General features: G+C 38.6%; 1 protein-coding gene across 1 annotated transcript in view; it reads left to right on the top strand.

Annotated features, from left to right (window-relative positions):
* Nucleotides 1-13,964, top strand: part of LOC107600777 (D(2)-like dopamine receptor) — a 115,392-nt gene that overhangs the window by 100,805 nt on the left and 623 nt on the right. The window contains exons 7-8 of the mRNA XM_016292743.1: nucleotides 1,441-1,783; nucleotides 1,909-2,155. Of these exons, the coding sequence (XP_016148229.1) occupies nucleotides 1,441-1,783; nucleotides 1,909-2,105 (540 nt within the window). The 3' untranslated portion in view covers nucleotides 2,106-2,155. The remainder of the gene's footprint in view (nucleotides 1-1,440; nucleotides 1,784-1,908; nucleotides 2,156-13,964) is intronic.

Genomic DNA, 13,964 nt, shown 5'->3' on the forward strand with positions numbered 1-13,964 from the left:
CCGATGTGACGTCGGGAGTGACCGACTGAAAGGGAACACATTATTTTCCACATACTGTACGTTATTGTTTCTCCTGTGTGCCCCGCCTTTCTGAAACGCGTCGATTTTTACAAAGCGCATCGTTCTGAAAAGCGAAATGTGCTCTGATTGGCCAGCTATGTAGTGCGTTGTGATTGGCCGAATTCCTCAAGCGTGTGACGGAAATGTTACGCCCCTTACCATACTGTGATGCTGTGTCCCGGCGCGATGAGACAAAACCAATGAAACCCATTATAAACGAGGCATTTGTTGCATCCAGTGGGGACATTACTGATTATAATGACTTTTACTGTCTTTTTATGCATTGCGTTGCATTGCGCCGTGTAAACATAAAACCATGTCTGCATTTGTGATCGGAGATACGACAAACAACAAACACTACACTGCTCAAACCTCGCATTTGAATCATCAGTGGCAAATCCTTTAAATATGAAAATGTACTTACAGGCTGTGTGAGTCAGCATTATTTGTCAGCATCACAGACTGTGGTCAGCATGCGTGCCGAAGGGGAAACAGGGGACCTGAATTCACCTGAACACCGGCATTGTAGGCTACTCTCCCAGGAAACAGTCCTCGTCCTCCATAAAATGCGTTGTACACATCTGAATATTTGGTTTGAACTATTCTGGAACAATGTTGTAAATACAACTTAACCACTGATTTATAGTTGTGTCCTCTTTTGGAAGGCCAAAGAAAGTAGTTTCGCTTTCACAACGAAACACACAGCGTCTCCACACTTTGGCGGTGGCAACAATACTACAGCGAAAATCAAAGTTACGCCTTCTTTCTTTGCGTATACATTGGGTTATGCAAATATTCCCACAAAAGACGTAGACATCTGGGGGCGTGTTTGAACGAGGCATTTTAGGAAGGTGTGGACGAGTCTTAACTTTTATAAAGAATATCTCTGGGTTTGAGACTTTAGTCTTTGCAACTTTAGGGATCTTATCTATTCACGAACAGCTTGTAACACTCCAAAGAGAAAGGAAAACTTGAAATCGCATCATATGACCCCTTTAAGACTTATTTTAAAGCAAACTTCATTGTTATATAACTTGTCAATTATCCAATTTTAGGCAAACAGCTAGCATGCCAGTAATATCACATTAATAATTACATTCTAAAAAATGCTGCGTTAAAAACAACCCAACTTGGGTTATTTGGCAACCCAGCGAGGGGTAAATATTAGACAGAACACATGCTGGGATATTTTGACCCAGCTGGTTGTGTTAAATGTTTTTTTTACCAAACTTGCTGCGTTGTTTTATTTAAGTCATCTATTGTATAAAAACTAATATTTTGCTGGCTTAAAATGGATTGGATTTTTTTTTTTTAAATCACACACAGGAGGTTCATGACAAAGTGTCCTCATACAACTAATGATAAACATGTCTTCAACAGCAACTAATAAAGGAAGTCCTGCACCAGGGTGGTGATGTGGGGCTGGACATTACTCCTGGCACAAGCCCTCCCGAGAAAAAGAAACTGGCATCCACTCTGGTCGTCGATCTATTGGCCAACCCAAGCCCCATCCATGGCTCTCCCTCCCGTGAATGTCAGTCAAATGGAGATGATAAAAATGAGCATGCCAAGGAGGTCCAGACCCCTAAAGAAGCCAAACCTGTTGAAACTCAAGCACTGCCCAATGGGAAAACCCTAACTACAGTGACCAAAACCATGAGCAAGAGAAAGATGTCCCAGCATAAAGAAAAGAAGGCTACTCAAATGCTGGCAATTGTTCTAGGTGAGGTCACGATACTGTCATTTTATAGAAGTATTCCTCAGCCATATGCCGAGCACAAGTTACATAAAAGTCCTAGATTGAGTTCTTGTCCTCAGAATACCTCAGCTTTATTTTCTCTGTTGCAGGTGTTTTCATTATTTGCTGGCTGCCCTTTTTTATTACTCACATTTTGAAAACTCACTGCACAAGCTGCGTGGTGCCACTGGAAATGTACAATGCCTTCACTTGGCTGGGATATGTGAACAGTGCCGTCAACCCCATCATATATACCACTTTCAATGTGGAGTTCAGAAAGGCTTTCATAAAGATATTGCACTGCTGAGGACATTATTCACTGCATGCATAGAGGAGAGATGGAGGATTTCACAAGAGGTTAGTGTCATCTTTCACCGCCATGTGAAATGAGGGATTTACAAAGCCATGCTTTTAGGGCAGAGTGGAAGAACTCATTACAGAAAATGGAGGTTCAAATGAATGTAAAGTAGAGTTTTATTTGTGTGTCTCCATTATTTCTGGCAGTGGAGTGTACGTGCGAATGTGTGTTTATTCTCTTTGGAACTAAAGTGTGAATGTGATTAATTGTAGAATTGAAGCAAATTTGAGATGATAGGTAATTAGATCTTACCACAGAGACTTTATGCAAGCAGGGATATGAAATGACGTAATTAAATCAATTTAGTGGCGAGCAACTGGTTACAAAAATGCTTACAGCTCCGTTTGTTCAAGTATTTATTTAATAACCAATCTATGTATTTGTTTGAGAACTTGTTAATAAAGAGATCGCTATTGTAAAGACAAATAAATAAGGTGAACATTTCATTTACGGTTTTATAAAGCCAGAACACAAAGAAACTAAAGGTGAACTCAGTAATGTTTTGTTTACGTTGCACTGGTCATTTTAAACATATACTGACACCCCGGAGCCTGGAGCGCAGAATTATGGAATTTAAAAGAACAGTTCACCCAAAAATGAACATTTGCTGAAAATGTACTCACTCTCAGGCCATCCAAGATGTATTTGAATTTGTTTCTTTATTGGAACAGATTTAGAGAAGTTTATTAGCATTACATCACTAGCTCATCAATGAATGCTCTGCAGTGAATGGGTGCCATCGGAATGAGAGTATAAACAGCTTACAAAAACTTAATGATAATCCAAAGCATGACTCCAGTCCATCAATTAATGTCTTGTGAAGTGAAAAGGGCATTTTAACTTTAAACTGCCGCTTCTGGCCAACATACAGTAATCTATAATAATGCTTTGTTCAGTTAAAAAGTCTATCCCCTGTTGTCCTCTCACATCAAAATCCATTGCCTGTTTTGGACTGTTTTTGCTTGATTTGTGCATATTTGTCTCCTGATCCAGATGAGATCACTTTTTCACTGGAGAAAGCTATATTATGGATAGAGAACTCATATTTTAGCCGGACGCAATGGTTTAAAGGGGTCCTATTATGCTTTTTCACTTTTTGAATTTTAGTCAGTGTGTAGTGTGTATGTTTGGGCATAAAAAATATCTTCAAACTTACAAATCTTAAAGTCCACTCCAAAGGGAGATATTTCCTTTTTCAAGAACTACAACGGAGGGCTCGTTTGGACTACAGCGTTTGTTTTCCGGGTTTTGTGATATCACAAAGCGGCCCATTAGAATATCATTAAAATGATTCCCGCCTACAGAAATTTGAATGGTTGGGGGTTGGGGAGGGGTGAGGTCGCTTGGTTGAGTGCATCAGACAAGACGACGAAGAAGAAGTGCTGCTGTAGCCTCAAGTTTTCGCAAGTTATTACACATGCACCTGAATAATTATGTATGTAAATATGTATGTTACAATTATGAAAACGTTTTTATAATAAATTGCTGACAGTACAATACTGGACAATGATGTAATCTGCAGAATTTACACTTCAATTATTAGACTACAGTGTTTCCCATACATTGAGCGCGGGTGTTTATATATCACTGTATTTCTGAAGGAAACCGACTGTCTTCAGAAAATTGGATGTCATTTTCATTTAATCTTCCATGTAATGTCTGATAAAGCAGTGTTTTTTTTAGCGGAGCACTGCTTTGTGTACAGCCGTTACTGGGGAAACATTGATCTCTACCACTCCAACAGCGCCTCCTGCTGGCAGAGAATGAGTTTGCATTATATGCCGCCTGGGAAACACTGGACTATGGTATAAATCAATTCAACTGTATAACAGTTTCACTGCAATTCATATTATAATGTTAGAATTAAATAACAATACAGATAATACATATGCACTTAACTGTACATAGTAAATGCAGTTATTTTTAAGCAGTTGTTGACATTCTATCTAAAACGTGATTTAGCCAGAAAAAAAAAAACAATAACGTTACCACTCTAATATGTCTTGCAATATCCGTGCGTGCAGGGTTGGGCAAAGATACATCAAAATGTATTTTAAAATAAAATACCAAATACCTTAATTTTAAATGTATCAAAATAAACTACAAAATACAGCAGCCACACCAAGTATCAAAATAAACTACTGTTTTTTTTATTTTAAAAATACTAAAAAATACTTTTACAAGGGAGCATGAAATTTCTTCACAAACCTTCCATCAGTTGGCCTATTTGATATATCTCTTCACCAATACACTGATGTTTGTGAACAATGATTGATAGCAACAGCTTTTCTCTGCCCGAGTCAAGCAATAAATCTGACATATGCAACCAGTTAACAGATCAAATATTCACATAACCCTGTGATTTCCCAGATGAAGGTTAGTTTTAAAGTAACCAACAGTTTAATGTTTAACAGTTTGCGAATTACTCATAATTGTATCCCTATTTAGTTACATGGTGTTTGGTAACAAAGGGCCTACTTTGCATCAGCAACACTGACTCAATGACAAACAAGTTATTCATAAGAAGACAACTGATGGCACATGTGTTCATAGCAACTAGTTTCTAACTACTTAATCATTTGATTGTTAGTCATAAATATAATAATATATTATGTGTCAGGCAGTCATTCATGCAATGGTATGTAAAATCATGATCCTATTTAAACAGCAACTTCAATTAGGGTACAATATTCAGAAATCAAATATTTATTTATCAATCACTGGACACCTATTTGGAAGTTGAAAACAAACATTTTAGCATTACAACAATTATTAAATGATCAATATGTTTTGATTTTAAATGTAGCCAGAAACGTAATCAGAAAGTAGCAACAGAAATTGTCAAGGAGTATTAACCCAACTCCAACCACTGAATCTATTGAGAGCCATAGAAGTATAAAGTACATACACATATACACTTATAAGTGCAATTGCACCAAGCACATCACAATGTATTACTCATTCATCCATGCTTCCTTTTGAATGATTGAATGAATAATTCCTGTCCACTAAAAGCTAAACGGATATATTTGCTTTCCCCAACAGGCCTATCTATGTAAATGATTTAGAAAAATTTCCGTTGATTCACACTTTATATCATCGCCACGATATGTATTGTCATATCACTCAGCCCTAACATGCAGTAATGCTTTAAACACATTTGACAAGCTAGCTGATAAAAAAAACAACCGATTAGCTATTAAAACTGTTTGGCTAACGCTATTTTCCCCCTTGTCAGTGCTCTTTTATTCTTTCATGTTAACTGACGGCAAATCTGAATGAAAATACAAAATACAAAATAGTATTTTGTATTTCAAATACGTAATAATAATCTTAAATGTATTTAAATACAAATTACATTTGATTTTTGCCGAAGGTTTTCAAATACAAAATACAAAATAGTATTTTGTATTTCAAATACGTATTTTAAATACATGTATCTGAAATACTGCCCATCCCTTCGTGTGTGCAAAGGTTCTGCGCGATCCTCTTGTTCAATATTCTCAAATTGATATGGCAATAGTGACGCCATCCTTAACTAAACTTGCTGCTTTGGCAAGGGACGGGGCAGTACTGAAACACTGTCTAAGCTGTTCGCCAATCACAACGCACTGGGATAGCTAACCAATCACATCACATTTCGTTTTTCGTCAAACCCGGAACTAATCGAACCGTTTGTGTCAGGATGGGGAGAAAGGTATTGTAATAATGTAAATTATGTAAAAAAATAATGCATTTTTCGAACCACCAAGCATGAGAGCATGTTCTAGTACACCCCCAAAACAAATTCAAGACATTGTAAAAGAGCATAATAAGACCCCTTTAAAGTTATAACATCTTAATTATGGTTTTTGTTTTTCATGTCACAAGATATTAACTGATGGACTGGAGTTGTGTGAATTACTTATTGATTATTTGTGATGTTTTTATCAGTAAGAATGGTCCAGCACCCATTCATGGCAGAGGATCCAATGTTGAGCAAGTGATGTAATGCTAAATTTCTTAACATCTGTTCTGATGCAGTAACTCTTCCACCATTTGAATGGCCCGTGTACTGTCCTCCCTTCATGTTTATCCTTTCTGAAGTTTGACAGCAAGTTAAACTCCATCCATTATAAAGTTGAGAAGTGCAAGTTTCAAGTCCAACATTTATTGCAGCTTGGATGAACTCTACAATGGACCAGAGTTAAACTAAAGGAAAAATTACAATCTCGAATTAGTCTCATAACCAAAACATGTTCAAACAACAAACACATTACAATTAACAGATTACAAGAATGCTGTCAATCCCACACACATTTGCATATCAAACTAGATTTCTATACATTTCCAAGAATATTTAAGATCTGCACCAAAAAAGCTCCAGACAACATGTCATGTATACAAATGACAACATCCTATCTATTTTACACATTAATATAAAATATACATATATCGACCAAAAAATATAGAAGAAACTTACAGCTATTGCTCTTCAAAAACTCTTCAAAGCAAGAATTAAATGAGGATTACCCAATAAAGCAACCCATCTAATGACATGCATCAGCCATGCGTTCAGCTGCTCACTTCCTGATTTACACGTCATCTGCAGTTTCTTAAAGAGTCCACTAGATTGCAGTTCCACAAAAAAATTAACTAAAGTACTATTAAACGGGGCACAGAACACTCCCCACCTGATGACATTAGACATCACTCTAAATAATTACATTTTAGTTATTTTTTGAAAGAAGCAAAATGACCTGTGAGATTGGTCTGTAGAACCATTTGTTTGTACCTTGAGAGGTCGTCTTAACCTCTACTTTCCTTACACGTCCATCTGTGCTTGGGAAGGTATTGGTGATCATGGCCATAGGCCAATCATTGTGAGAAAGGGTACTGTCTTTCAAGAGAACAATTTCTCCAACCTGAAGGTTAGCACATGATTCAGTCCATTTGCACCTTTTTTGCAAGATGGGAAGGTACTCTTGTTTCCAGTGGGCCCAAAACTGATTTGCTAGGGCCTGTACTTTTCTCCACTGACTTCCGTAAAGGTCTTTCTCTGAGAAATCGCATGTAGGAACTCTAAGGGGAAATCCAGTCTTTTGGGTGAGCAGAATATTACGGGGTTTTAACATCTCTGGATCAGAGGAGACTGGAACTGCTTGTCTGGCATTGATTACTGCGGACACTTCAGCCATCAAAGTACACAGAACTTTGTGCGTAAGTTGGACTGATTTGTTTTGCAGCAACATACTGTCAAGGATTGTACGTGTGATCCCTTATCATTCTTTCCCATGTGCGATGCGTGAGGGGAATTAAATTGCCAAGAACAGCCTTAATCACTTAGAAACTTCTGGACTGTATGGTCTGTCATGAAACCGAATTATTTGCATGCTCTCACGAAATTTGTTACACTATCGGATCTCAGTTGTTTGGCTGGTCCCCTTATAGCAAAGAGGCAACGTAGTGCATTGATACAGCTGGATGTATCCATGGACTCGATCACTTCCATATGTACTGCTCTAGTGCTCATGCTACACACGTAGTGATACAAGATGGAGCTGATGAGCCTTTTGCCAGTTACAATCCACAAGCCTGCAGTCCTTATTGTTCACTTTGTGTTTGTGTTTGTATTGTGTTTCACTTCTTGATGGTAGTGTTTCACCAACAGGGTTGTGACATTGTTGTTCTTGGGAATGATTATCAGATTCTTCTCATGCTGATCTAGAGAAGCCTTTCCAGATGTTCACCTATTCTCAGTAAGTCATTGTGAATCTGAGGATTGAGTTTCTTAAATACACTGCTTCTTGGGATGTTCTTCTGTTCCACTAAGGCACTGATTTCATCTCTGTATGTTTCTTTCTGCACAGATTTGAGAATAACATGCTTGGCTGACAAAAGCTCTTCAGGAGTTCTGGCCCTTTTGCACAGGTGCCAGCCTTTGCATTTGTTTGAGTGAGTATTTGAGTTTGACTTGAATGAACAAACTATGTGGATAAGCAGTGCAATAGATCTCAGGAGTGCTTTCCAAGAAGAGAAACGTTTAAAGCGTTCTGCAGTAAGATGCCTTTCTTTCATGAGAGTTGCAAAGCTTGTAACATGGGGCCGGATTTCTTCATCCATTTCTGGCATTACTAACTCAAATGTATTTTGTGTCTCTTGATGAGTTGAGAGGGGTCTGTGCAGAAAGTCTGGACCAGTATACCATTGCGTGTCAGCAAGCTGAGATGTAGACACTGGCCTGGTGGCAATATCAGCTGGGTTTTCGTTTGTTGGTACAAAGTTCTGGATTTGTACTTTGACAGATTCGCTGCACTCTCTTGTGTACGTACACAAAGAAATGTCTGGTCTCATTTAATATGTAGCCCAGAACTACCGTACTGTCGCAGTAGAACTTGACTGCATCTGGTTTGAAATCAATTTCTTCGAGTATTGTTTCTGCCATTTCTACAGCCAGTACTGCTGCGCACAAACAAGGCGAATAATGTTGGGCTGTAGATGAGGGGCCAGTTTAGCCTTGCCGAAAACGAATTCCACATGACTTAGTCCCTCTTCAGTGATAACTCGAAGATAGGTCACCGCAGCTATAGCCATGTTGGATGCGTCTGAGAATAGACATAACTCTATGTATTTCAAACTGAAAAGTGAGAATGGGACATAAGTACGTGGTATATGGAGATTCTCCAGACCTTGTAAGGAATTTTTCCATACTTCCCATTCCTTTTCTTTGGCTTCAGGGAGTGGTATGTCTCAGTCGCTAACATCATGAGATATTTCTCGCAGGAAAGCTCTTCCTCTTATGGTCACTGGTGTCACTAAACCGAGTGGGTCATACAGGCTGTTGACGACAGACAACACTCCACGACGAGTGAAAGGTTTCTCAGAGTTTGTGACTTGAAAAGTGGACATATCAGACTCCATCTCCCAGCATATTCCAAGACTCCTTTGGTTTGGGAGAGTTTCTTTGGTAAGATCTAGGTATTTTATGCCTTTGGTTAGATCCTCTGGAGGAAAGGCCTTCATCACTGTGGTTGAATTTGAAGCGATTTTGTGCAGCGCGTCTCAGACCATAAATTGCAATGGCTGGGAATGGGCTGTTTCCAAAGACATGAACACGCATCTTATACTCTGTAATCTCCTTCGACATGTCATTGTCTCTGTGCCACAAGAACCTCAGGCATTTCCTGTGATTCTCCTGTACCACAAAGCAATAGAACATTTGCTGAATTTCAGCAATCATGGCTATTGGTTCTTTTCGGAAGAGTAACAACACTCCAAGGAGGAAATTTTTCATGTCAGGTCCTGTGAGAAGGATACTGTTCAAAGAGATACCACGATACCATGCACTAGAATCAAAGACTACCCATATTTGGTCTGGTTTTCGTGGATGATAGACTCCGAAGGTTGGCAGATGCCATAATTCCTCATTCTCTTTGAGTGGAGGAGATAGTTTGGCGTGTTTGTTCTTTAATATCTTCCCCATGAACTCTATAAAGTTTTCTCTCATCTCTGATCTTTTGTCTAGAGCGCACTTCAAGGAGAGAAGCCATGAGAGTGCTTGATCTCGATTGTTAGGGAGAAGTGGTCGGGGTGATTTAAAAGATAGAGGAGTGACCCAGAAGTTTGCCTCATCTTTGTGAAAGTCTTTCTCCATGGTCTTTAAGAAGGCTTGGTCTTCAAAGGAGAGAGCACACTTGTTGTCATCTTTAGTTCTTTCGAACACTGTTTGACCAATGTCATTAGATGACTTATGGACCTTTGTGGCTGTATTTGGTCGAAAATGTTGGTTGGACTCCCCGCCATGCTTTGCCTTCTCTCTCAAAGAAATGTGACTTGCACAAAGAGTAAGGAAAGAAGGTCTGCCATTTTCTAGCACATTTGTCCTAGAGCTGTTAACGTTCGGCTTATATGCATTACCGAGGCAGACATCGCCGATCAGGACCCAGCCTAGATCAAGTGAATTGATTTGCTGCCTGACCTTGTGCACTTTGATGAGATCTCTCCCCAACAGAAGCAGGATTTCGGCATTCAAATCTAATTTTGGAATAAATATTGCAATAGGTTTTAAGTGGGGATGACAAAGTGCTACCTCTGGAGTTGGTATTTCCGACCTGTTGTTGAGGATTTCATTGCATTCAATGAGTGGAGGAAAATCAATGCTCACTCCTACGCTAGATGCTTTTATCTGGAATTCATGTGCTTTCCTCCCTATCATCTCTATGATGTCTGCACAGGTTCTGAGTGAGTAAGGATGTGGGCTGCTTTGAATGTCGAACAAGTCAAAGAATTCTGAACGAGTCAAGGAGCGATTACTTTGGTCGTCAAGGATTGCAAACATGCTGACTGTGTGTTCTGGTTGTCCTTTCTTGTACACTTTCACTAAGCAAATTTTTGAACAAGAACGAGCTGAATGGTTCATGCCACATATCTCTGTGCACTGGGAATTTATAGCAACTGAGTTTATCTTCCTTTTCACTTTCTTGTTCTGTATGTTCTTGTCCTACAGACATTGAGGTCCAAGGGGTCGGTCCTGGATGCATAGCCGTGGAGTGGCGTTCACTTTCACATTCTCTGCATTTCAGTGGCGTTTTGCAGTCTCTGGCTAAGTGAGACATAGATGCACAACATCTGCTGTCAGATCCAGTCCTTCAATGACATTGATGAAAGAAGCTTGCCATGCTCTATAATTTTTGTGTTGGTCATCAAACTTTGTGAGCCCAGAGGTAACGAGGTCTCTTGGTGCTTGATATTTTGCAAAGTCTGTTATGCTGACTGCTTGGGTTGGATATGCCTGCTGTGTACTGTATGGTGGCACATGTACGAAGGAATGCTGATGAGGAGCATTGTTTGAATGAGGTGAAGGTGGCTCACTCTTGAATGGAGATCGTTTAATGATGTGGGTGTTTGGCAACTAGAAACTTTGAGCTTGAGGAATTTGGGATTCAGCTGGTTTTGTGACCTCACCCATCTTTGTCTGTTCAGCGGTTACAACGTATGGAGTGGTGTCATCGTTGCGTGAATGATTCACCTGAGTGACATCATGTGTTGCTGACAACAGATTTGTGTTGCTTTGCAATGGACTTCTAGGGATGCTGTCTATGGTAATCCATTTGCTTTGATCCTCCACGTACTCATTTGTTCGCTCGTAGATAGTTAGAGGTGTGTCAGAACTGCTTTTGGACTCACTGTGATATTCAGCCACCTCTGCCGCAGCCTCTAGAATTTCAGCCTCAGCCTGCACAGCTGCCACCTTATTTTCTGCTTGTAATGCTTCCAATGTAGCCTCCAATGTGGCTTTCTCTGCTTCCAACCTTGCTTTTTCTTTTTTCATGGCCAGCTCTCTCTCTGCGAATGAAGCACATGCTCGTGCTGCTTCAGCCACAGCTCTTGCCCTAGCTGTTGCATTACTGGTTGAAGATCTTGAAGAGGTGCTCCTAGAACTAACTGACGAAGCTTTCCCAGATTTGTTGGGTTTATCCTCCATAACTTATCTTGCTTGTTTTTCAATAGCTTCCTAATAGCTTTTCACTGTACTGTCCTCCCTTCATGTTTAACCTTTCTGAAGTTTCACAGCAAGTTAAACTTCATCCATTATAAAGTCGAGAAGTGCAAGTTTCAAGTTCAAAATTTATTGCGGATTGGATGAACTCTACAATAGACCAGAGTGAAACTAAAGGAAAAATCACAATCTCCAATTAGTCTCATAAACAAACAACACAAATTACAATACACAGGCTACAAGTATGCTGTAAATCCCACACACATTTGCATATCAAACTAGATTTCTATACATTTCCAAGAAAATTAAAGATCTGCACCGAAAAAGTTCCAGACAACATGTCTGCAAAACACACACACACACACACACACAAAACACATCAGTTCCAGCATTGCTAACTTGACAGTGCAGTTGGTACTTTATCAAGAAAAAATACAGTGAACCAAACATCAGCGCGCCCGCCTCTGTGTCACCGTTTGAATGCGACTGAATTACAAAGCCTATAATTTACATAATAAATAATAGTTTAACATTCAGATACGTTACATCGCAAATATGGAAATATTATGGAATATTTGAATTTGTGCTGAATGAGAGAGGTAGGATACACGAGAACAAAGCTCCATTTCGCAAACAGTTGAGTGCACAAGCCTTTAAAGTATACTCATTTGTCAGTCTGTGAGAGTACGCATTCAGAATCAGCACATGGTCACTGTCTAGTGGGCTTTGTTTTCAATGGCGTTCGCTGTTCTTCTGCTGGTGGCCAGTTATCAAACAGCGTTGCATTACTGCGGGCACCCCCCCTCCTGGATTGGGGGTGAATTGCCTGTATTCGTTGTAAGGCCTCATGCAGCGAACCGAGATGTCCGTACCGTGACGGTTCGGTACGAATACATGTATCGTTCCACCCCTAAGGATTACCCAAAAAAGCACCCCATCTAATGACATACATCAGCCATGTGTTCAACTGCTCCCTTCCTGATTTATCTGCAGTTTCTTAAAGATTTCACTAGATGACAGTTTCACAACAAAATGAACTAAAGTACTATTATACGGGGCACAGAACAGCCCGAGGGTGAGTAAATTTTAAGTACATTTTCATAAATTTTTGGGTGAACTATTCCTTTAATTTATTTAGGAATTATGTTAATGATATGATGATAACAGCCAAAATATATTGGTTAGTATTGGTCTGGTCATGTGATTTCAACATGTCTGCCCCATTAGGCGTCCCACTCCACTCTGTAAAATAAAACAGCTTTTATGAGAGCATATAATACATTATTTATCAATTATTACTTTATGTGTAAAGAAATAAAAAAAATTATTAAAAAAGCGCACCTTTAAGCAAATAGAATTGAATGCCTTTGACTTACCGACTATGAAGGACAATGTAAATATGAATTAAATAATAAATTGTATTGAAGCCCATGACAAAAATGATCATGCATGTTACATTGGTACTTCACATAACATTGCAGCCAATGTATGTCTATAGAATGTTTTATGTACATCACCTGTACACAAACTTATCTGAGCTTTATAAAGTTGTGTCTATGTTTTTCTGTCTAGTATGTTCACTGAAGTAGGTGTTTGATTTGACATGTGACAGTTCATTTTTGTGGTTGGAAAAAAATTAAACACAATTAATTTATAAAAAAAAAAAAATTTTAAATCCAGTAATAAAAGCAGTTTTACGTTTTAAACTTGGCCATAGATATCGACTGCTGGATTATCTCTGAATAATAAATTTTTTTACATTTTTAAATCATGCTTTGTGGAAGAAAAATCTTATTTTTCACACATAGTTTCGGTACAGAGTGCTTTATTATACAGCATGATAATGACCATTATCTATGTTGCAGGTGAAGGTTATGATTGCGCTATAATTGAGTTTCCTTTTTTTCTTTCTGTTGAGAAAGATGTCATTACTGGTGTGATTTATAATATTTTATCCAGCTTAACCCCATTTTCTTTCTCAGTGATCATTTGAAAAGCAGTCAGCAAAAAGAAAAGGATATGGTTAAAAAACTAGCCATGGACGTAAATCATTTTAATGCTGAAGTGTGTAGTTTTTTCAGTGTCAAAATACTTTATCTTATCACAGCTTATGCAAACTATATGTAAGTTATATTTATAAATATGCTGTGGTGCTATAAAAACATCACCGACCAGCCAGACACAGCAACACTGTGTCAACAATTATGGACCACTATCTCACTAATTGTTGACCCAGTGTTGCTGTGTCTGGCTGGTCAGTGATGTTTTTGTAATATATATATATATATATATATATATATATATATATATATATATAATTTTTTTTTTTT

This window comes from Sinocyclocheilus grahami, unplaced genomic scaffold (assembly GCF_001515645.1).
Source record: "Sinocyclocheilus grahami isolate Dianchi unplaced genomic scaffold, SAMN03320097.WGS_v1.1 scaffold291.1, whole genome shotgun sequence".
NCBI lineage: Eukaryota > Metazoa > Chordata > Actinopteri > Cypriniformes > Cyprinidae > Sinocyclocheilus > Sinocyclocheilus grahami.